Source organism: Podarcis muralis, chromosome 3 (assembly GCF_964188315.1).
Source record: "Podarcis muralis chromosome 3, rPodMur119.hap1.1, whole genome shotgun sequence".
Taxonomy (NCBI): domain Eukaryota; kingdom Metazoa; phylum Chordata; class Lepidosauria; order Squamata; family Lacertidae; genus Podarcis; species Podarcis muralis.
Window position 1 is genome coordinate 50,039,558 of NC_135657.1, and position 26,147 is coordinate 50,065,704.

At 40.8% G+C, this 26,147-nt stretch overlaps 1 protein-coding gene across 2 annotated transcripts in view; it reads left to right on the forward strand.

Annotated features, from left to right (window-relative positions):
- RPS6KA2 (ribosomal protein S6 kinase A2) overlaps positions 1-26,147 on the forward strand; it is a 172,564-nt gene that overhangs the window by 18,165 nt on the left and 128,252 nt on the right. Inside the window, exon 1 of one of the 2 annotated variants that reach the window (XM_077925836.1) lies at positions 5,598-5,785. The exons of the other annotated variant lie outside the window; for it this stretch is intronic. Coding sequence (XP_077781962.1) covers positions 5,762-5,785 — 24 coding nt within the window. The 5' untranslated portion in view covers positions 5,598-5,761. Of the gene's footprint in view, positions 1-5,597; positions 5,786-26,147 lie in introns of those variants that run through there. 2 annotated transcript variants of the gene reach the window in all.

The window sequence follows — 26,147 nt, forward strand, 5'->3', positions numbered from 1 at the left end:
CTTAAGATAGTAATGAGGAACCTGGGGTACTCCAGATGTCATTGGAATACAACTCCCATCATTCCTGACTATTGGTCATGCTGGCTGGGGTGTGTGTGTGATAGGAGTTGGACTCTAACAGCATCTGGAGGGCCACAGGTTCCCCATCCCTGCCTTAGGAGACCTTGAAGACCTTTCTTTGAATTCTATTCCAATCACAGTCTGAGCTTCAGTGGCCTTGTGAAAGTCCTTTACTTGCCCAGATTCCTCATATTTATTATTTATTAAATTTTCATACCGCCCTTCATCTAGAGATCATAGGGCAGTTCACAACATATGTAAAGTTTTATCAATAACCTATATGAATGGGTTGTTATAAGTGTACACTCAGAGTGCTGAAGAAATGATAGCATAGCAATATAATAGGCACCCAATACTGCATATTCATTAGGTTTGTGGTGTAGAAAGAGTTATCGGATGTTTAGGTAAGTCACTCTCTTACAGCCCACATAGGGCTGCTATCCTCACAGGGTTGTAAGGATGTATTGATTAAAGAACTGAGTGCAGTGCAAAATGAAATGGAGAAAATAAAACATAAAAAACTCCCAAACTTTCTTTTCCATCATTTGAGTGGCTTTCTTTTAGGACAGATTTTTAAAGCACAAAATTCAAAGATGCCTGAGCTGTACTGAATACAGTACAGAGAAGATGGCATGTGTTATGACTGTTCACTCTGACATTTCAGGAAAAAGCTATTGTCTGCTCTAGTAAACATGAGGGAAAAGCAGTACAAATTCATACAGCCGCCTAAAACAATGTTTCAGAATCATAGAAGATAACCCCAAGGGTCATCTAGTCCAACCCTCTGCAATGCAGGAATCTCAGCTAAAGCATCCATGAGAGATGACCATCCAACCTCTGTTTGAAAACCTCCAAAGAAGGAGAGAGATTTTTTTGCAGGTTGGAAAAGGACAAGGTAATGCACTAAAAAGTGTGGGATAAGGATTGAATGACAGGAAAATGCATAACCTCCTTACAAACAAATCAGAATGAATATTCATTAAAGAGTGCACATTGTATAACCTCCATACAAGCTTTGTGCAGGCAAATCATGATGAATGCACTATAAGCAAGTTATGTGGAGGAGCATACAAACAAATAGCCATTTCATCCTGTTCTCACATTTGGTCAAGCAGGTTTGACGATGCTTTTTTTGAAGAAATATAACACCTGTTTTGAAAGTCAAAAGTGGGATTAAAGTAGCAATCCTGCTTTCTATTTTAATATGTTTGGTTGGTGGTAGAAAACCATCTAATATTGATGCTAAGCACAAATCACTAGTATGGCTACTAGCTCTGCACTTTTAATATTCTGTATGTATGCAATATTATGCATATGAAACTTCAAAGAAACTTATCTCGTATTTGAAGAGATGCATGCTCTGAAGTGTTCAGACAGTTGCAATAAAGTAAATAATAACTGTAATCATGAGTTCTTTCGTGATGCTGCTAGGCAGCAACCCACAAAGTGGCCACTAGCATCAATGTTCTGTTAGTATACCATATACAGGTATTGAAAAAAGTCCACAGGTCCAAATCTCTGTGCAAAATTAGAATTTGAGATCACCCCTCACACTGCTTTTTATAAACACCCTATCCACCAACAATTCTAACTTCCCCACCAATCTTGCAAGATTGGGCACTCGCATATAAAATACAGACTTCACTTCCCTTTCTAATTTTAGAAAGATGTGTTTGTATTCCTTATGTAAGTCTCAGTAATTCATCCAAAGAAGAAGTGAAAATGGAAGATTATTTTATTGTGCTTGGCTGACTCATACAGACCGCTCACCATTAACAGGTGTGCTGTGGCAAACTGCACGCAGTAGGCATAGCTTGGTATCTCTTACCGTTTTGGATACTGAAACAGATTCTTCTGTTGCATGGGCTTTTAAGGAGCAGATGTTGAGAGAGGTGGCTCATCTCCTACCTTTTTTTGCTTACGCTCCCCTTTCTAACAAACAATGTGCTTCCTTTCACAACTTCTCAATTTATTTTGATGCAGACACAACCAGGGGACTTTTTCGTTACCTTCTTCTCTCTTTTTAGCTGACAAATAGAACTACTTGGCACCATCCAAAACCAGAGCTGAGCTACCACATGTCTCCCGGTATTTTATCTGAATCAAAGATTACTTCCAGCCTAGCCCTTTGCTTGTAATCTCCAGCTGTTTGGGAGGGGTGCTGTTTTCTGGTGTGACGTACAGGGTTAAGCAGATAACCAGAGAAGATGAAATGTGCCCGTTTCTCTGGGCAAAATGGATTGAAAATCCAACCGATGCCACCTTTGTAAATGCTGAATAAAAATGATAAAGCTGCCTCACAAGAAATTCCAAAAATTGTTCATTAAAAAGGTAAGTTTCTCAGTGGGGTTTTTTGTGCATGTTTTTGTTGCCTTGATCCACTAAAAGTTTTGACAATTGCTTTGGTTTGATGTGATAATAAATACAAAGGCTCAGAGACATAGAACGTCATTCACTCAAGTTCTGCGGCATGTGACATAGTGCAAAACTGGTTTATTGCTTGCAAACATAATCCCCCCCCCCCCCTTTCTGGCTAAGGTGTTTGGGGAAATAGTATGTATTCCAATAAAAGTAATTTTTGTTCCTTTTGACTGTAATGCCTTTATCAGAAAGATGGTACATAATATTCATTTCACCAAGTGATATATAATGATAGAAGAAGAAATGTAAGGGGAAACCCTGGGAAGAGAAAGGAAGATTACACTCGTTTTAGTGTTTTATTGGGGCATGTTCCTCCGATGTTGGTGGGTGTGCAGGAAGTAAGCAAGAGTAAAAAATGTGCAGTAATTATATTCAGCTCTGATAGATAATTGCAGGTGATTAAATTGCATGGGGATTAAATTGTGCCTTATTAGTTACTATATCTGGAACTTTGTTACTCCTATAATTGCCCTTTTTAAATATCTTAATTTCATGCAGAGAGAAGTGTGCACTATTACTGCAAAAAAAATTTTAAAGCATATATTCTTCGCATTTCCACCTTTATCTTCATCTTCCTGTACTTGATGATTTCATGTTATTTTTAAAAATATTGTAATAACCATGGCAGGTAAGACAAGGTGTGAAGCGGTGGCAAAAACTTTGAAGTTTGGGCCCCTTTATGAGCATTTTCAAGTGCCACTGAGTAAGCAAGGAAACATTTGCAGCATCCATTTAAAGGACAGCTTATGCCCCTGCTGAAATCTATTATTTCTTCATCCTCTTGGCACATACATCCATTCCTGTTAATTCAGTGAGTGTAAGTTTCTGTTCCAAGGACAGAATTGGGTTTTTTGTTTGTTTTTGTAGAAGCAGTATACATGGAGTGCAATGTATCCAAACCATAAAAAACAGAGGAACCTGTATACACAGAGTAACTAGAAATGATGAAACTGCACCAATGATATCAATCATTGACCCCTCCCACATTCCATCATGGAGAAGACTTCATTAACCATATACTTTAATCTCTTCATTACTTAAATTGGCTGTTATACTGTTGAATCTCTCTCTCTATCTCTCTCTCTCTCTCCACACACACACACACACACACACACACACACACACACACACACACTAGCATTTTAAGAGACTTTAGTCTCTCCTTTTTCTCCCAAGGAGCTGGTTCATCCCCCTAATTAGTGTCACCATCACCACTACCCATCTCTTAGACTGCTGTTGTATCTGCACATTAAAGTTTGAATTTTAGTGAATTTAAACACACAATTTGGTGGTCCTGGGATTGATTTGGGGTGGCAGAGATTAGATAGGAAAACAGGAAATTTCTGGGCACAGGAAAACCAGGGGGATGGGGGATGGAGAGAATCAGCACTATATTGGATCAAGGCCATAATATATAATCATGGATATCTCATCAAACAGTCTCACACATTTTGATTGCTGGCATTTATAACGTTCAAAGCATGTAGATAACCTTTTTAAATAGTATGCATGAGAAGGGAATATTTAATTCTTCACCCTTCAAATTTTTATTTTGTGCAGTCTCTGATATGTGTAGTTTGTGTTAGTGTGGCTCACTGCTGAGCAACTGTTTTGGTCAGATAAAGTGAATGTGGGTGTAACAGAAAAACGCTCAGCATTATTCAGAGTGGAAAAAGCAGCTAGATTATTGGTGATGCTTGGTGTCTCATAGCAACCTGTTCTCTTGTGAAAAGGTGTATCTATGGGCTACTGTATAATCACACACTGGGATATATATTCATCAGGGCCCTGTTCACACCATGTGGTTTGTTTGTTTTTATCAGACATGCTAGAAGGGAATAATTTTTTCCCCTTTCACCAGGAAAAAAAGACTTATTTATGCCAGTCCAACATGAAAAAGCATAAATATGCAGCAGTGTCATACAGCCACACTTTACATTCAGGCATATACACAGAGTCTGTGTAGAAATATAACATTTTCAAAGCCATTTCTTCTACACCATCCTAGCATCGGTAATCCCAATTTGCTTTGGAAGCAGGATAAACATACTAATGTAAGGAGCCAAGGGTGAGTCTGCAAGTGAGAATATCTGAGGCCTGGGACACTCAAGGCACCTACTTTGGTTTGAGAGTTCAAGTAGGCTTAAAATCCCACGAAGGAACTTCTCATTTCCTCAGCTGCTTCCACCCGCAAATGTATCTCTCTCCTAGCTCTTGTACCAAGGTGCTATGCTCATGGCTACTCTTTTTCCATAGGGATATTTCCAATGCCACACTCCATCCATAGAGGTAATGTCAGTCTGCCTTTCCGTGATTCAAAATAGTGACAGGAGTCTCTGAGTAGTTCTGTGCTCTCAGCGCTGTCGTGAATCTTCACACTGGTATGCCAGGATATTGTCTGAGGCAACCCCAAAGCCACCCAATAGCAGATGGCCTAGTGGGGCTGTGGGGCTCATCTGACCTCCAGTTGGTTACTCAACTGCTGCTTATGAAGAGGATTGGTTCTGTTGGTGCATCTGCACCATTCTGACCCCACTCCTGTCTCCTCTCCCGCTTATCTCCCAGTAAGTAGCAGCACAAATGACTGGCATTCAGGTGAGGACTGCCACCCCATCATGCTGCCCACCTTACCAAAGCTAAGCAAGTCTGAGTCTGATCAGTGCCCAGCTGTGTGGGTGACTCGTCTTGGGTTCCATGAGAGGATAGAGGTGTTATACAAATTTAATGACATAAATAAGCCATTTATGTTATAAATTGTAACTTAGTAACTGCATTAAGGGAAATTTTTAAAAGCCGGCAAGAAACACTTGAAGTTAAGTGTTATAAGGAAGGACAGAAAAATGATTGATGAAAACATATTTTCATTTTTTAAATTGGAGGATGAAAAATTATGAAAAATGTAAACTATGTTGTTGGCTGTTTCTCATTTGCATTTATGTAGTGCAGCTAATATTCAGCCAGCACTTTATAAATATGCATATCTGAATGTCTTCTCTGAAATGTTAGAAAGGGGAGGGGAATAACCTTATATATTCCTCCTCAAGAATATAGGAGGATTTTATGTTGCCGGATTATTGCTTTGTAATAGCTTGTAAGAAATAATCTCCATCTGATCTGACTACTATCACCAGTGGAAGTTTTTGTCCTTAGAGAACATATGCTTGAGTCATCAATACAAGGGGAAGGAGGAATGAAGAGAGAGAGAAAAAGAGAGATAAGCCTTCCATTGCTTTCAGCTTTATATATCTGTTAGACGTCTCTGAGCATCCACCCATTTCATATGAGAATCATATACATGGGCAAGGTATTTCTGTTCTATTGAAATTGATCCCTTTTCTTGTTTTTCCACAATTGCATGAATGTGGTAGAATGAAAAACGTTTCTACTAATTTCTACTTAAAACTGCTCATATGCTTCCTTTTGCACTAATTTTTGCTGTTTGTCAGTGCCTGCTGCTTCTTGTAGCCATTTGTGAGGTACTTGTTTATGTGTGAGAGAGGAAGAAAATCTGAAGAGGAGAAAAGACATAGATAGATTCCTATGCAATTCTGATCCAAGTTTTGAACATGAGTGCAGTTAACTCTCTTTACCTGGTACTCCAAAATTAAAGTGAGGGTTGTAGGAAATGTTGGTTTTAAGATTTAACTCGAGTTAATATGATTCAGCTCGCAACTATGTAAAAGGGAAATGTGCTTCATTCGTGAAGAATTATATATGATTTATGATTAGCGTCAGTATTTAAACAGCAAAAGTCCTCAAAACTGCAGATTGCTTAATTGTCTCATTAAGCCAGGCTAGCCCAACCATCTAGGCAGGTGAACTACCTGGCTGTGGTGCCAAAATTCCAAGGCTTTCGCTTCACCTGCCTAGGAATTTTGGAGAGACAGAAATAGCCACTGCCTGTACTTCTAGAGGTGGCAATAAGACAGGCTAACAGCTGGTGGGCTGGGTGATATGCCCCATATTACAGCCAAAGACACTGAGAGCTATCTGATTACAGATGCAAAAAGGAGGATGTAATAATGTAACAGAGATTTAAAAGTAAAAATGAAAATACTACATTCATGGAAGAATGCAGCCGCATAACTTTTATTTAGGGCTGGTTCCCACAACATTGTAAGACAAACTATGGCTTACTGAGACTGCAAACATGTGGACTCCTAGAGAGGAACTCACAGCTGCCTTGCTCCTCCCCAATCCTTTTTACGACCGTGCCATGCCCAACTAAGCCAAGGTTTGTTTTGTGTGTCTTCCAAACTAGGACTTGGAGTTAAGTTCTGTCCTTACTAACCACAAGCTGTAGCTAGCCTTGGCTGCAGATCAGAGAGAACTTAACCACAAGCCTCTTTTCAGCTTCACCACAAAGCATGGTCTCAGAGTTTGGCTTTTAGGGTTCTGTGAACCAGTTTAATGTCCTGTCTGCCTTTCTTCCTGTCTTGGCTCTTATTTAAAATCCCACTATCATTGCTAATTTGTTATTTCTGCACCTTATATGAACATAGGGACTATAACTGCCTAGCAACAACCAGTATTCACTTTCAAACATCAGTCTTATTCACTATCCTAAAATGAATTTTTGAATGCATGGCTATCTCTGAGATTAGGATCAAGCACAATATTTTGAAATTGTTATTATGTGTAGCTTCTTTATGATATAAACAGGATTATTCTTGTTTGTTTACAATTCATTCTGTTAGGATTTCGGATTTCAATATGCCTGCTTGCCTTGAGTAGCTTTGTGTGTGGAGAGAGAGAAAGAGGATTTCAGGGTGAAATTAGTCCTTATATATATATTATATATATATTATTTATACTATTTGAATCCAGCCATTCTCACCATAAAATGGCAGCTCATATTCTCCTGGATTCTTAGGGTACATGTTCATAGTAATTGAGTATTTGCATTCATTTTCATTACTATCTGCCTGCACCTAACAAATGGCTGATGCTTATGTGAATATGCACACATCATATTTAAAGTACAGTCACATGTTTCTACTCAAGGGTACATTACATATCCCTGAATGAAGATGATTGTGTCCATCTTTTAGTAGTTGCAACATTATATATAATAGGGGTGGCTAAGATGCGGTCCTTTGGATGTTGTCAGACTCAAAACTCCCATCAACCAAGCCAGCATGGCTGATGGGAGCTGTAGTTCAACAACACCCATAATATCCATATTGGCACAGATTAGCTATCTCTGCTCTAGAAGGATCAAAGTGTATATGCAAGAAAGTTACTGAGGTTGCAGTCCTATCCCTACTAACTGTCAGGGATCTAGCAATAAGCCCAGTTGAATGCATTGGGACTTCTGAACAGATATATGGAGGTGTTGCTATAAGACATTTTCAAAGGAGGATATTTGGTGTGAGACATAATAATATATATTATTTTGGGGGTTTCATGTTTTCTTTTTTTCTCTCAGTTCATCTAATGTCACGATTTTGTTCCTAAGCTATTAGTAATAATTTGTTTTGGTAATTTCCAACCCATCTCATTTTGTGAGTAGCCTGTTATGTTTTAATGGTCCACATAGATGTGTATGTGTGCCTGGACAGATTTAATTAGGAAAAAGCTTTTAGCAGGAACCCATGAACTCTGTTGCATCATCTGAATTTTATCCAGCTTCCTTTCACTGCATTTTATGCATAATTTACACTAAGGGCTCGTCCACACTTTGATTTGGTCCACTTTCTCCGAGAAAACCTGCTGTTTACCACTGAATTGGAAGAAATGTCAGTGGGACAAAAGAGAAACCTCCCAGACCTGTGCCGAGAAGTCAAGGACCAAACAGAAGAAATTGCAGGACAAAGGGAAGTGTGGATGAACCCTAAGCAGGCATTTTGGTTATTCTGAGCCTGAAAGCTAGACCTTTAAGCTAACTCTCCTGTGCAGCCGCTGCTGCCATCCTGTTGGGAAAATGCCTCAGACATATAATGCATTAGATCAATAAGGAATTGCTGCCTAAGTGATGACAGGTACTATATTTCTGTCCTCATTTTATTTAAAGATGTTGGTCTGAAAAGAAAATGATAAAAGTAAGCAATTTCAGTAGCTGGATTCATCTCTGAAACCTTTTACAGATACCAGCCCACGAGAGCTATAGAGAACTGAAATACAAAATGTCTCTTCAGAATTGTTACTCATTTTGGTGCCTCCGTTTTTGAATGCCTTTCTTTAGAAAGCTTAGGCCTTCTATTTGTCTATTCAACACTGTCATCTGTCACTGAGATAAAAGTATTTTCCCTCTTAGTCAAACCTACTGGTGTTATGAGGGATTTCCAAAAAAATATGCCTGGTAGCAAGCAATAGGTACTCTCTGTGGAGAAGATGGAGAAATGCTGCTGGATGACAGAAAGAAAGTGGAATTGCTCAACACTTACTTTGCCCAAAAGGAAAGGAGTGCCTAATTTGGTGATAACAGAATAAACAATGTAAGGGGGGCAGGGACGCGGACTTATAAAAAATATTGGGGGGGCCCGGGAAAGCTCATGAATAATAAATAAGCTCATGAATATGCAAATAAAGTGGCGCCGCCTCCTCGTGAGCGAATAGGGGAGAGCGTGCTGCGCCTATTAATCAGCTCCAAAGGAAATTGGGTGGAGCTTTTGCTCGGGAGGGAGGGCAGGAGGCATGCAGCCCGCCCCTCCCTGTGCATTTTGGGCTGGGGGAGGGGCGGCGATGGCGCTCTGCTGGAGGGGCGCCGGAGATTATTGGGGGGGCGGAGCCCCCCCAAATGAATTTTTGAGGGGGCTCGGGCCCCCTCAAGCCCCATGGAGTCGGCGCCTATGAAGGGGGGAGCTGCAGCCCAAGATAAAAAAGAGGTAGTAGGGAGCATTTGGAAGTGAATTCAAACCTCCAGGGCCTGATGAGCTGCACCCAAGGGTACTAAAGGAGCTTGTTGATGTAATCTCAGAGGCTTTGTCTATGATCTTTGAGGATTCTTGGAGAACAGGTGAGGTCCCTACAGATTGGAGGCAGGCAAATGTTGTTCTCATCTTCAAAAATGGGGGGGGGGGAGAAGACCCAAGTAACTACAGTGGTACCTCGGGTTATGGATGCTTCAGGTTACAGACGCTTCAGGTTACACACTCTGCTAACCCAGAAATATTACCTCGGGTTAAGAACTATGCTTCAGGATGAGAACAGAAATCGTGCTCCGGCAGGGTGGCGCCAGAGGGAGGCCCCATTAGCTAAAGTGGTGCTTCAGGTTAAGAACAGTTTCAGGTTAAGAACGGACCTCCAGAACGAATTAAGTTCTTAACCTGAGGTACCACTGTGTTGACTGCTGAGCTTGACATCGATACCAGGAAAGGTCCTAGAACAGATAATAAAATGGTTGGTCTGTGAGCACTTAGAAAAGGATACTGTGGTTACAAAGACCCAGCATGAGTTTCTCAAAAACAGGTCATGCCAGACAAATATAATTTCTTATTTTAATAGAGTTATGAGCTTAGATGATCGGGGGTTGCTGTGGATGTAGTGTATCTTGATTTCTGAAAGGCTTTTGACAAAGTCCCCCATAATATTATTGCAGAGATGCTAGTAAAATATGGACCGGAAGGGATAACAGTTAGGTGGATTAGTAGCTGGTTGACTGACTAAACCCCAAGAGTGCTCACCAATGTTTCCTAATCATCCCGTAAAAAATGACAAGTGGGGTGCCATAGGATTCTGTCCTGGGCCCGTTGTTGTTCAACATCTTTATAAATGACTTGGATGAAGATATTGAGAGATGCTCATCTAACTTTGTTCTAAAGTTACAATGTTAGTTCATCAGCATAGCACTTCTCTAGCATTTGTTTCATCCTCCTAAGAGAAAAATAAATTGCACCTGTACTTATTTTCCCCTGACTTATTTTTTAAAGGAGATGTAGCCAATTTTTGTTATTATGGCATTCCAGTGCATTTTGTCTTGGCATTCAGAATGATTTCCCATCAGTATCACTTCTTTTCTCATGACTTAATATTTTTCCATTGTATGAGAGCACATTTGTCCTTTCATGCAATCTAACAAAATAACAACCCTATACTGTATCCCAGTAAGCCGGGGAAAGAGATACACCAGTACACCAGCACAATTGCCTGCCATATGCTACAATCACCCAGCCCAGAACAGGATTGGGAAATATGCTGCTCTGCATAGCACCAAATGGAGCAATAGCAGCCATACCATGGCAGTGTCCCTACCAGTAAAGGCCAGCATGACAGTGTCGCAGAGGAGATGAGTCCAAGTTGTGGAGTTAATGTGGTTGAAATTTAGAGGAAGTCTCCCCAGTTATTTCCCCTATTTCCCTCTTGCCCCATCAAGCACATACCACCCTTGAGGTATTTTCATGTATCATTGTACAATATTCTGAAATCCATTGGGACAAAGGACAGTTGTTGTTGGACTACAACTCCCATCATCTCTGATCATCGGCAGGACTGCTGAGGCTGATGGGAGTTGGGAATCCAATAACATCTGGAGGGGACCATGTAAGCTACCCTTAGTGCTGGGGTGGGAAGATGTAATGGGAGATAGCCTCCTGTGTCCTGCTGATAGTATAATATAATAAACACAACAATGTATTTGCTATACAATAAACAACAATACAATACAATACAATACAATACAATACAATACAATACAATACAATACAATACAATACAATACACAACAATAAAATGGAGAGGCAGCAAATTATAAAAGGACACAGCACCTTCCATTCCACTCTGAAAACCACTGTGGCATAGGCAAGAAGACACCAGCCACCGAAGATCATTGGTATTCTGGTCATCAGAGGTTCAACTCTGCTTATACCATCCATTGTTAATAATAATAATAATAATAATAATAATAATAATAATAATAATAATAAATTTATTATTTATACCCTGCCCATCTGGCTAGGTTCCCCCAGCCACTCTGGGTAACTTCCAACAAAACATTAAAATACAATAATTCATCAGACATTAAAAGCTTCCCTAAACAGGGCTGCCTTCAGATGTCTTCTAAAAGTTGGATAGTTGTTAATTTCTTTGACATCTGATGGGAGGGTGTTCCACAGGGCAGGCGCCACTACCAAGAAGGCCTTCTGCCTGGTTCCCTGTAACCTCACTTCTTGCAGTGAGGGAACCGCCAGAAGGCCCTCAGAGCTGGACCTCAGTGTCTGGGCAGAACGATGGGGGTGGAGACGCTCCTTCAGGTATACAGTTCTGACCATGTGATTTATTTGACCACTTCCAGATTTGTTTATGGTGAAGTTATGTGACATTACTTCAAGTGTTATCCTGCAGTGCATTTCTGCATTATTTTCCTTATTGCAGTAAGTCAGATTTGGGGTAAAGTGGGTTTGTTGTACAAGAGCTCCCAAACAACTTTAATTACACAACCTGAATTTGCCAATGTGATTGAATCCCAGCCCCCAAATAGTGACAGTCTGGAAGCACCCATAGAGCACAGCAGTGAATTTTAAGCCTCAAGTCTGTAACTATAAATGCTAGCTTATGCACATTAGTGGTATATCCATAATTGCTTTGACAGCTGGCTTGGACTTTCCTATGCTTCCAAACTGTGATACAGTGTAAATGTTAATTGACTGTACAGTTTCTGAATGATGTAAAAATTCTTTTAGAATAATGTTTATAAATTAATATTAATATACTCGGAGTTCTCAGAGTGGTTCACAGAATAAACTCAAAATATAAAACAGCAAAATACATAATCAAAATAAAAACAACAACAACCCAATAACCCCCTCCCCCCCAAAAAACCCACATTTTAAAAGGGCATAGGATGTCAATCAAATCCACCAAAGGCCTGGTTAAAAAGAAATGCTTTTGCCTGGTGCCTAAAGGTGTACAGTTGTACCTCGGGTTAAGAACTTAATTCGTTCTGGAGGTCCGTTCTTAACCTGAAACTGTTCTTAACCTGAGGTACCACTTTAGCTAATGGGGCCTCCCGCTGCCGCCGTGCGATTTCTGTTCTCATCCTGAAGCAAACTTCTTAACCTGAGGTACTATTTCTGGGTTAGCAGAGTCTGTAACCTGAAGCGTCTGTACCCTGAAGTGTCTGTAACCCGAGGTACCACTGTATAATGAAGGTGCCAGGCGAACTTCCCTGGGGAGAGCATTGCACAGATAGGGAGCCTCTGCAGAAAAGGCCTGTTCTCATGTTGCCACCATCTGGAACTCTCTAGGAGGAGGCACACGAAGAAGGGCATATTTGTCATTGGTTGGTAGTTGAAATGCTACCTTAAAACTGTAAACCTGAAGTAATAATAACTATAGAAATGTATGTTGTCAGTTTTATAGTGCTATATTAACTGCCCGGCAGAACAAAGCTCCAAAACACATATAAAATCCTTTAATTCTCTTTAAATCCAGACAAATCTGCAAGACTGTGAGTAGTCTTTTAAAACTGTATCAGAGAAGTCACACATGGAATTTTGTCAGCCTGATAGTTCTTCATTAAGTGTTTGCATATCTGTTCTTCTCTATCACTATAGACACTAAAGTTACCGTACATTCCTTTTATTTCTGACTCTCTTGTAATTAACTATTATATACCCTAAGATCACCAATTTCCTACCGATGGTGAGGTTATAGTTTCAGCTGTGTAACAGCCTTGAGATTCAAAAGCATTTCCTATGATTAGGTATTGCTCTGTGTGGAGATCTAGCTCTGTGGACTTCATATGCATAAGTTTACTGGTTCAATTCCTGGTTATAGACTCCCAAGAGAACAGATGCTGATGCCTGGAGATCAGCAGCAAGATACCTCTAAGCAGTGTGTGTGAAAGCTATCAGTCTGTCTGTCACACTTCAGTTAGCCTTGAGTGCTTGCACAAACAACAAAGTACTCTTACATCAAAGTTGCCCATCACCAAGTTCACACTTTTAAACTCACAGTTGTAGAATAATGGGAGCAAAATAATTTGGTGTTATGACACGTGTGTTGTTATGTGATCTGTGTTCCTTGGCTGGGGCTTACAGACACCTGGTGCTTTGCTGTGATTGGCTATGGGGTCAGTGCCAGAATATTCTCTTCTGGTCTGGCTTATCGTCTGTAGGAGATAGAGGGAGGCAGTTGCTTGAGGCTCTCCACTGGCTCTTTTTCTTAATTTTTTTGGTGTAAAGTTTTCCTGGAATCATGGGTACAACTGGGAGTGACTTGAGCAAGTCCTCATGAAAGTTCATAAGCATTTTAGTGGAAATTTCTCCCAACGTACATATTTTTACATAGCTTTTGACTAATGTACACGTTTCTGAAAGCAATTTATCCAATATTTTCATTTGATGCACACTTCCCCCAATATATACATTTTTGAAACATTGCTTCAGGTGTGTGTATGTCACCTTGAGCTCTTTGGATAAAAAGTGGGATGTAAATGTAATAATAATGAAATAATTCTTTAGTTGGCAAACTGCATTGCTAAATTCAGAGGTGTGCAAATTTTGAAGGATAGCTGTGCTTCGGCTAGGGCATTAGTTTGAGAAGTGTGAATTAGGTGGTTTCTCAATAGCCACTAGCCATGATGGCTATAAGGGACGCAGGTGGCGCTGTGGGTAAACCCTCAGCGCCTAGGACTTGCCGATCATATGGTCGGCGGTTCGAATTCCCGCGACAGGGTGCGCTCCCGTTGCTCGGTCCCAGCGCCTGCCAACCTAGCAGTTCGAAAGCACCCTCGGGTGCAAGTAGATAAATAGGGACCGCTTACTAGCGGGAAGGTAAACGGTGTTTCCGTGTGCTGCTCTGGCTCGCCAGATGCAGCTTGTCACGCTGGCCACGTGACCCGGAAGTGTCTGCAGACAGCGCTGGCTCCTGGCCTATAGAGTGAGATGAGCGCACAACCCTAGAATCTGTCAAGACTGGCCCGTACGGGCAGGGATACCTTTACCTTTATGATGGCTATGCTCTGCCTCCACTGTTGGAGGCAATAATGCTTCTGAATACCAGTTGCTGGATACTGCAGGAGGGAAGAGTGCTCTTGTGCTCAGATCCCACTTGCAGATTTCCCATAGGCATCTGGTTGACCACTGTGAGAACAGGATGCTGGAGTAGATGGACCATTGGCTTGCTCCAGCAGGCTCTTCTTCTGTTCAAGAAATTGCAAACAAGATTAAATTTCTCCCCCATTCCTGGAACAAGCATTGCATTCTGATTTCAGTCTACCCTGCAACACTCAATCACTTCCCATTTCCTTCCTTAAGCCGGTGGTACCCCACAGGCATGGGAGTTCCACTGGTGCAGCCTTCCCCCTGTGCAGCTGTATCATAACTTTGGCATAACTTTGTATTCTGCCAGCCCAAGGGGGATTTCACAACTGCTCTGCCACAAGAGGGCATAACTCCAGGGTAAGATGGTTCTGCTAGACAAGAATGCTGTGAGCTGAAATAGTTGTTAAATAGATATAGATGTGTATTAGACAATGTTTGTAGTTACTCATGTGAAAAAGAATTAAAAATGTTGCAAAGTATTAGTTGAAACAATATTTATCTTTGAGTATGTGCAGTTGGCCTTTGACTACGGAGATTAAAAATAAATAAATCCCAGTGGAACATCTATTTCTTGGTACAGTTACTGGTGTTCAGTCGTTTTAGTGTGCTTTTAACACTCACTCACTCCTGTTTGCTTTTGAGGGAGGTTTAAATGTGTGCTTTGATGCCTGATTTATTTTAAAGCTATGTGTTATGTCCTTTTAGCAGTCACAGACAGATTTAGCAATGGTGCTATTTTAAGATACGATTTATGCTGCAGCTTGGACTGATCATTATCATCTCCCTCGTCATTCTACTCCTTCTCTTATGAGGGTAGTATTTGTGTGTTCATTATGCATATCAGGTTAATTTAAGGGTGTGTGTACAACACAGGCTTTAAAACTAGCTTAATAATTCCCTCTTCCCAGGGAAGCTGTAGCTCTTTGTGAAGGCCTAGGAATCTCTCAAATAACATTCCCTGCACCATGGTTGGAAAACTAATAACAGTAAAACTGGTAAAATACCAATATAGGTTTCATATGCTCTTACCACTATGTTTAAGCCACCTTAAATTACTCAGTGTGGTGGGTACTGCTGTTTGGTAAACTGTTGGTTTGGTACAGCTCATCACATTGATTGGGTGGTATTAATTATGCCAGGGATAGGCAGAAAGTAAATTGTAGTACATTGGTGGGTTATTAGCCAATCATAGTTGGCTACCTAGTTCCTCACTAGTTGTTGGGATCGTTCTAAAGAATGCTGGATCTTGGTTTGATCCAGCAAGGCCTTTCATATGTGCTTAAGAAAGAGGAAAGACTAGGAACCACTTAATGCAAACTACTTGAATTTTAACTGACGAAATCCTAAGTATGCTTTCCAAATGTCACACATTGATGGACAACAGGGATTATCCCCCCCACCCAATCAATAATACCAAATCAGCTTTAATTGTGTAACCTGAATTTGCTGGTATGCAGTTGAATCAATCCATAATAGCAACAACTTAGAAGTGCTGTCAGTTAAAAGAGAATGGGAATACTTACGAGAGATTTTTGTGCTGTGACTGACACTCTCCATGCTAGATTATTATTATTACATGGGTTATACGTTTCTCCAAAACAAATAATTTGGATTGTAGTGGACTATTATCAAAACGTTCCCGAACATTATTTATACAATATATAAAAGTTAACACTCTCAGCAATCAATGAAAGTCCTCTGCAAAAGCTTCCATGGGCTGATCATGTTCATTTCATCTTTGAATCATGGGAAAAACTCTTGACAAACTAAAGAGATAAGTATCTCAGGTGTTTAAGTGATAACTGGCAATTGGCTTGTACAGTTGGAATGGTTTATAATTAAGTTTATTGCAGATTTTAGTAATTTTCCACAGTACTGTGTTGGGGTATTGTTGGTGTATAATGTGCACTTAAGTTGAACCAATGCTTCAGGGTGATAACACTGGCTAGACTTTGCTCTTTGAGGATCCGGATATTTTCTTCTGTTTCGATGTTTACAAAGTACAAATGCACAGCTAACTAGGTTCAGAGTGCCAGAAAAGATTTCTGTTTGTGTAACAAAAATGCTCCCACATAGAACACCCACACAATGTATTATCAAATATATATATTGTTTCCTTTTATGCAGCGGATGTACTGGAAGCCACAATAGACATTTCCTCTATGCTACCATCGTTGAAGAAAAATGCTAATTAAGTAGTATTTATCCTATTATCATGGATGAACTGATCTGGACCCTGCAATCAGCATCTGAGGCTCTTCTTTGTGTGCCTCCTCCATGAGAGGATGACAACAGGAGAACGGGCCATTTCTGTGGTGATTGTTTGTGGAATGCTCTCCCCAGGGAGGCTCACCTGGTGACTCATTACATATCTTTAGGCCCCAAGAGAAAATGCTTTTCTATAACCAGACCTCCGGCTGATTAACATTCTGTGGCCTTTTAAATGTGTTTGTGGGAGGGGAGTTATTTGTTCATTTTTGTTTTATTATGTTCTCATTTTGTATTTTTATGTTGTGAACTGCCTTGAGATCTTTGGAAGAATGCAAATTTTTAATAATACTAATAATAATAATACCACCAGTTTCAGAAAATAGACTTTAATTTAATCATTTAATCCCAATATAATATGAGTTCAGGGTCTGATGTTTTTATTTTGTTCATTATTAAACACTTATGAATATTGCTTTATCGAATAAGACTGAAAAGTCTGGTTAGTTGCTGTAGTCTGAATCCTTCTCCAGACTGGAGCCTTCTTTCTGCTGGAGCTCAACACTCGGCTGCAAATAAACTGGATTCTTTTTTTGGAAGCCACATCCATTGGCAATTATCAGCAGGTGCTTAATAAGCAACAGACACATGACAGCTTATTTAAATGAATTGATTACCAAAAAATATCACCTTCTCCACCTTTTCCCACACAATCCCCGCCCCCTGCCAGCAATAAGCATAGGGAAATGCGCTTGAGTAGGCTAAACATGCCAGTCTCCCCAGCCTTAGTACATCAAACTTACAAGACATGAGCTGCAATTCCAAATTCCCTTTCCTCTGGAAGAGAACACCCAGTGGGCAACTAATAAATAGCAGGTGCATAATGACCCATCTGGGTGAATTATTTACAACCCTTCCTACTCCACACATTACCATCTCATTACATAATAAACAGCATGAAATTCTCTCCTTGGGGACCAGTTTATTCACACAAACTATTTCACTGGCTGCAGAAATGCATACTAACAAGCAAGTCAACAGACCTAGGTAGGAGTCTTAGGCCATTTCTTGAAAGCCTCTGGTGGTGTGGTTAAAATAACAGTGGCATCGCATGGGGAAGGGCAGCGACCCCAGTCACATTTTTTGAAAGGGTGCATTTTGCTCCGTGCCATTCTGCCAGCTCTGCGCCACTGGACCCCTGCTTGCTTGTGGCCCTTGGTGGGCGCAACAGTCATGACCTGAGGAGCGCACTCATGCTGCCCCGCCAATCCTTCACCACTTTGCGATGCTGCAGGGCTGCATAAGGGGGACACAGCAGGCATGCACCTTCCTGTTCAGGGCCCATGCCTGCTGTGTCCTCCTCACACAGACCTGCAGCATCCTAAAACAGTGTGGGGCTGGCAGGGCAGCATGAGTGTGCCCTTTGGGGGCTTGTCTGTTGCACCCGCCAAGGGCCACGGGCAGGCAGGGGTGCAGCATGGCCCCACTTGGCTCTGGTGGGTGGTGGGGTCACTCCAGTGGTGTGGGCAGCATAGATTAGACACAGGCTTCGTTCACCCTCTGCACCTCAGCCCCCAGACACACGCTCCATCCCGGGGGGTGCATGTGCATGCCCAGGAAAATAAGTGCCTAGTGGTGAGCAGAAACAGAAGAACTCCTCCTTATGCACAGCAACCGTCACACCAGCTAGATTTTAAGAGATACTTTGTCATATGACTTGATCGTTATACTCAGATTCAAGATTACGTTAACTGATTGGAGAACTGGGTCAAAACTAACAAAATTAATTTCAGTAGGGACAAATGTCAGGTTCTGCAGTTAGGTAGAAATAATCTGCTACACAAATATGAGGAGGAACACCTGGCTTACCAGTATTACATGTGAAAAGGATCTAGGGGTATTAACATGAGTCAACAGGGTAATGCAGCAGCCAAAAAAGCTCATGCTATTCTAGGCTGCATCATCAGAAGTCTAGTGTCCAGATCAAGGGAAGTCATAATTTACAACTGGGATGGAGAACCTGTGGCCTACCTGCACTGCCCCACTGACCTCTGCTGAAAGGTATGGTTAAAGAAGGAACATAATGAATAGAAATGTTACCTCTATTGTATCTTCTTTGAGTGCCTTGCTAAGGTAAAAAGGCACTAAAGGAAGAGACACCTAATTCTAACCCCTTCCAAGACAATTAGAAAGGCCCACACACTCTTACAGAGGTTCAGGTTCGCTGTGAGATACTTCATCTTCAGTGACCAAGGACACCGCCTTGCCACCCGCAATTGAAGTTGATGGCGCTGTGGGGCATGTGCGAGTGATGATGTCATGCGTATATGTGCTGCATTGTGCTTGCACTATGCACACATGACATGCTGATGTTAGTCATGCATGTCACACAATGCGCTGTGTTGTATACATGCAATGGGGTATGTACGAGTGACATGGGCACACCATGTGGGCTGCACAATTAATGTAAGCATGTTGCATGGTATGTGTGTACGGCCACTGCAGTTTTTTGAGGGAAGCAGCCCCCTGCTTGAAAATTTTGGGGGGCCCTCAGCCCCCTGCCCTCCCAGATGGTACCTATGCCCATGGCTACTAAAGAAGGGGCATTCTTCACAAATCTGTACTACTTCTCATGTTCTAAAATCAGGATGCCAACACCAGTGGTACCAATACTTGCGATCCTGTTGAATAACATTATTGTTAGTGCTGTGAAGCTCTTGAATAGAATGTCCTTCATATACTATTAGTATATGTATTCTGAATCAATAATTTAGATCCATTATTTCAGCTATTGATTCATAATAATTAAAGGCATGATAAGTTTGCTCTGTGTTTGTTTTTAGCTTCCCAGGTTTTACAGGTCTGCTTTCACAAATGAATTATTTAATGGTTTAAAAATAACGTTCTCTGTGACATTGTGAAGTGTTGGATCAAAGGATTAATATAATTTTTGCTGTGGAATTCAGCAAAAGGACCCTAGTTGGTTCATAACATCGGCTGTTCAAGAAAGAGAGCATTCGGTGTTTTTCAGAGATGAAGTGTTTTAGTCAATGATTTTAGTCATAATGATTACGCAGAACCTGTTGATCATGAGCTCTACACATTAAGTGTTTGCAACGTGGTCCTCTTGGATAGGGAAGGGTGTGTGTATCCCTATAACTTTCACTGATCTCCAAGGGAAGAGGAACATTTTTATGTCCTGGCAGAAGGAGTTGTACATGAGGTCAGATCCCTTGCTGCCAAATAGATCAAATCTAAAATTCCAGTCAAGTGAGAGCTCACTAGTACAGCATAGATAAAAACATAGACTGGAACTATATTTTGCATTTCTCCCCGAGAAGCATGCCACTCAATAAACCCTTGTTCTTTTGAACAATGCAGCTATGTTTGGAGCCTCTTGGACTGTCTGTATCTCTGAATTGCTGTTTCCACTTAATTTGAATATTGGGTTGGAGGATCAGGAACTCCTAAGTCCCAGGAGCCAGACAGAGATACTAGAGGGCCTCATTCAGCCCTTGGGGTGGAAGTCCCCACCCCTGCTCTGTCCCAAAGGAAAGTCAACCACCAACTTATCTATACATTGCTACCAACAGGCATAACTGATTAAAAATCTCCACCCAGTGTCTTTGCTGCAAAGTGTTAAAATGTGTAACCCTGGCTTAGCTGCTGGACTCATTATGTGTAAAATACAGCTGTTTTTACTGGCTTACTGTAAAAACACAATAGTGATCATTTAAAAAGTTACAGCTGAGGTAACAGCACCCCTCTGCTGAAATGAATAGGTCAGGGCCCAATGTGTGTACAGAATAACCCTGTATGAATTGGAACACATATACTGTAGATTTTTGGGGTAAGGTGACATCTTCTGCCTTCCTGTCCAAAATTAAATACACATGTTGTCATGTAATTAGTAACTTTCCTAGTAATATGCACTAGTAAACTCTTCTTTGCTCATTTCTGTGTATGTGCAGTAGTTTGATTGGCTCAAATGTGGTGAGATGTGGTTTGCCTCATTGTCTATTCACTGTGTAGAACAGCAATAGGCACTTTTCAGGAAACTAACCCTCATTATAATGACATGTCCAGAATAGATTCACCCTCCCCACTATAAATCTCTCCCCCCCCCCCAGTGTGGACAGGTGAAGATGGATGGTTTGCAGTAGCTAAGAGATTGAGCTACAGATAAGGAAATCCTTAATTTAGATCTGAATTCCTTTCTTACCTCAGCCATGAACACATTAGGTAACAGCCATCCATACTCCCCAATCCTTCAATGCAACCCTAATATCTGCAACATAGGGAGAAGAATGCTAAATTGTCTTGCAGAGTTGGTGCACAGATTTAAATAAGATAATGTATGAAGTACTTGGAACATGCCACACTATGCTATTCATTCCTACAGATTTTTAGCTAATCAGATTATTTGATTCTATTCTTTATTTCAGATTTCCTAGATAGTATCTGATCACATTCTTTTCCTAGTTGCATCAGCAAGAGATTCCACCTCAGATTGATGCTATCTATATAGCTATATATCTATATTATAAAAGACAGATCGTGTTTAATAGCACTCCTACGCATAGTTTTCGAAGTGTAGGATTTCTCCATTTAAAAATGGAACAAAGCCAACTAGCTTTAGAAAAATTTACAAAAAGTTTATCTGTAATGCTTAAGTAATTATCATGATTCTATCTATATTTCTTCACCAGAGGATTTTTGGTGGAGTGTGTGTGGAAATGGGAGAGAGAACAAGAGAAAGAGAGAGGAAGAGATGTACATTTATACTTACTGGTTTACCATAACTTCGGCCGCACATGGGCACAAATAGATATCATTCTAAACAAACAGTTAATTGCTTTCTTTTGGATGACATTTATAACCAGCTGTTGTTTATTTAGCACTTGACATGTAGGAGACTTTTGGATAGAAGACGCTGATAAAACCATTACCTCAGTACACAAGCTTATATGAGTAATAATTCTCAATTCGGGGCATGTGATTGACATAAATCCCTGTGATTTCTGCAAACTGTTTAAAACTATCTGCGACTCTTCTGATAACTTTGCATACATTTTCATGTTACTTATGTGATACTTATGCTTAAAAGAATGTAGGGTTTCTTTAGGAAACCACTGAAATGTCTATGAAAATCCGGACATATGGCAGCCCTAAAGAATGGTAAGTTTCCTTTGGAATTACAAGGAGGAGGAAAATAACCATGGGCTGTTCCAACTGGAGCTGAAATCTACTGAATATTGTAGTATAGTTGCCAAACCAGAATTAAGTGAAAATGAGCCCCAGGAAGCCTTGGGCTTCATGCTCTCCCATTCCTACCTCATTGCAAGGAAGGGCTTAGAAGTTTTCACTTCCATTTCCCCCCTGAACCATAGCTTGTCATATTATCCAAAGCCAACTAAAAGTGGCCTATATTAACTATGGTTTGTTTGAAGCAAGCCAATTTCAAATCATGGCTTAGCATGATGTTCAGATCAGTGACAAGTGAGGACAGTGGATTTTGTGGAGTGTGTGTAAACATGAAAGTGAACCGTGATTAACTGGCTGGATCTGATTTTGGAAGGGATGTGGGCTGTCATCTGTTCTCAAGGAGGCAATAGTTAGACTTCTGCAGACTCATGCAAAAAACCTTTACCAACCTGGCTACCTATATTCTCCAGCCTCTTCATTCTATGCAATGTGACTGAGCTTATGTCAGGATTGCGACTCCAAGCATTCCTTGATCAAGCAATCTTCCTTGATCAATTCCAGTCTGCAAGGTTATCTGCATCTGATAACCTGATACAGGGGAACCCCTTCTTGTGGTTTCTCCTATATCATTTGGTGGCCTTTGAGGTTTTAAAACTGTGATTTTATTATGTCATCTGGAAAAATCTAGGTGGCATCTTTGGAAAGGCTTTTGATTGATTCCACTTATTTCCTCTCAGGACTTAGCCAGAGGGTTGCCTGTTTCACATCACAGCAATTACAGTGTAGTTCTGGAAATATTTAAGATTACATTTCAAAGAAGTAGCGAGTTTTAAAACAATTTGTTGTAGTGACGGGAAAGCTCTCAATTTGGATTCGGACCAGCAATTATGAATAAAAGTGAATAATACATGCGAGGGGAAGGGAGTGCCAGTCCTATTGTGTGACACACCCACCCATTCCCTGCTTCCCACTGTAGCACTGCAGTATGAATGAGAAGGGCGGGAGGGAAGGAAGGAGAGATACTTTCCCCCTTCCCTTTCTGCCACCACTATGCTGCAGCAGCTAGGAAAATGAGTGTGTGGGTGAGAGTATAAATGGAAGGAATTATTTTGTAGCTTATGTTAGAATGCATACCAGAGAAGCACTCAAAAGCTATAATATATGTACAGGCTAGGCCAAATATCCTGTCCTCTTCTGCAAGATTCCCTCTGTGAAAAGAGGGATAGTTGGAGGCATTGAAGCGTGAGTGAAGAGGGGAGAAGATTTTAAGAAACTGAGCAATATATACTTTAGTACATACCGTTTCCCCGTATTTTTATATCTTAAGAGAATAATTGCACTTTTTCCCCATTAGGGGAATTCTCTAATGTTTGTCTATCTTACATGATATATTAAATTATATAAATGAAAATGCTCTCCTTTCCTTCATTCTAGACCAGCTGAAATCTCCACATAAGGCTTCAAGCCAGGGATAGTGATTAGCCAAATGTCTTTTGGTGATGATGATATTCCTATTCATCATCTCAGATTATGTCCTGAGAATATTAAACATCAGTATGTGGGGAAGCCCACACCTTCTTTTTGATAGGGTTTTGGTGTTTTGTTTTGTTTTCTGTTATTTTTATCATAGTGTTTGATGATCAGGCCACTATCACTGGTTTTGAAACTTAAATTAATATTGGTCACAAAATCATAATGTGCTGGTTATCTCACCCTTTGTTTTATTCTGGTTGCCTGACTGAGCTGCTACTAAAATGATAAATTTCGGCTCCTTTGCTGCCTCATCTTTTCATCCGTCTTCCTTCCTTCATCATTTTTATAGACGTTTTGGGACTGTGATTATGAGCATTCAGAATACAATGAAATCTCTTTCATTTGCAGATTTGGATGGCAGGAAATCACTCTACGATGAAAATTGGTAGCCCTGCCTCCAGACAATTTGAGATGATTTGTGGTGGTGAATCTGCAACTTTGATTTAGAGCTGTTTTCTATTCCATGGATCAAGCGGATTAGTAGTAGGCCAAATTATTTAAAGCCTCATTCCTCATGGCATGACAATAGGCAGCTGAGTGGAATTTGCACAAATTCAGCAAGTTTCTAATCCCGTACAACATATTTTGGCTGGAAGAGACTCATTTAATTACTACTAATTTTGCTGTCTTATGTAGTCAGCCCCTAATTTGCATATGTATATAGCCTATATTAAAGTTTACAAAATAGCTATTTCCTTAAGACTGCTCTCCTATCCCCACACGGCACACAAGCTAAATGCACAGCATCAATGAAAAGTATAAACTTCTCTTGATGCTAGGTCAGTCTTTAACCCAGGGATAGGCAACCTCGGCCCACCAAATGTTTTGGGACTACAGCTAACAGGACCAGTGGTCAGGGATGATGGGAATTGTAGCCCCAAAACATCTGGTGGGCCGAGGTTGCCTATGCCTGCTTTAACCGTTCCAAGAAAAATCTTGCTATGCCAGTACTAAGGGTGCTGATCTGTAGATCTCAGTGAGGTTGGTATGGGAGAAAGTGCTCCTTCAACTGATTGCCCTTATGGGGCTGGAAAGGAATTTTCCATGCCAGTTTGATCGAGTTAGAATCTGATAGAGTTTGAAGGGGCGTGCACGTTGCTTTTTTCACAGTGCAATCTGCCCTTGGGGAAGTTTGATTTATTATTGACTGTATTACCTTTGGATCAAGTTGACAGAGTCTTTGTGGTTGTTACTTTTAGTGTCACAACTCTAAAGCAGGGGTCAAGCACCCCAAATGTTGCTGGACTACAACTCCAGTGATCCCTAATAATCACTTGTTGTGCTGGCTGAAGCTGAGAGGAGTTAGAGTCAAACAGCAGCTGGAGGGTCACGGGTTCCCCACTCCCGTTCTAAAGCAGCAGTGAAGGAACATCAAGGTTAAGGATATTCAAAAGATGCTGGACTCCTCAGCGAGTTATGGGTGGACATAGTGCCAGCCTAAATCCTCCATCTTCCTCCAGATTTTGATGGAACTTGGAGCTTTCCATGGTGCTGCAATCTCTGGTCTGCCTTTCCTTATGGGTCCCTTCTGTAGACAGGTCAGAACAACAGCATTTAATTCAACTTTTAAAACAGCAGTCCTATGCCTGGTTACCTTAGCTCTGTTTATTGAAGTGAGAAGTACTTCAAATACAATACACACAGGATTTGAGTGCACAACTATATTAGTAATTCTATTACTAATATAGTTACTAATTCTATTACTAATAAATTACTAATATAGCAAAGAACCAACGATCTCATAAATTATATACTTGTGGGCCCCTGTCTCTCTTCATTTTCAGTTTCATGAATAAGCTATATGAGAAAGTGCTACATCATAATGCATACTGCACCCACTCTTTCTTAAAGAAAAAAGAGTGGTTAATGCAAAAGAAAAGAAAAGAAAAAAGAGTGGTTAGTGCAATTTGGGATAAAAAACAACAGCCTTCAGATTTATTGTATAGCTATTTCTGGATCTTTACAATTGCCGCTAGATGCTGTAATTTTAGTTACACGCACAAAATTCAGCATTATGTAGGCCAGAGGTGGGGAGCCTTTTTCAGCCTGATGGATGCATTTCCATGCGGGCAGGCTCTCGGGGCAGCATTCTAGAGGGGTATGGGGACCAGAGGCAAAACTGGGTGGGACATGAACTGATGCCCATACTTTTGTTGAGTAGTGCACATACATTGCATCAATATAGCATCCATTTGTCATTCAAAACATAAAATAATGTGGTGGGATTGTTGGCCCCCCCCCGACTTTCTCCTGCAACTCCCGCCTCACACCCAGAAATTGTGACTTTAAAAAAAATAATGACACTTAAGTTGCATTATCCAGACTGCAACAGAAAGGAATCATCCTCTTGCTAGCCAAAATCAGAAAGCTTTATATACCCTTCACACATCCTACACATAAACTCTGTCAAAATTTCAGTGCTTTAAGTTGCTTCAAGTTGCTTTGACTGACATTCTTCACACTTTTGCTTGCTTTGGAAGGCGGAAGTGCAGGGGAGCATCACCACTGGTCCTTAAATGAATTTTTCTGACTTCATTGAAGACTCTTGGGCACTGGCAATGATTGCCAAGTGCTCTAGAAGTCCAGGGAAGGAGGAAGTCTGGCAAGAAATGCTGTAGTAGCAGTGCACTTTCAGACAAATATGGCAATGCTAGGCATATGTCTAAAGTTTGCATCCCCCCTCCCACTTCACAAAGCAAACTTGAAGTCAAGAGTATTTTTAATGTTACATAGTTG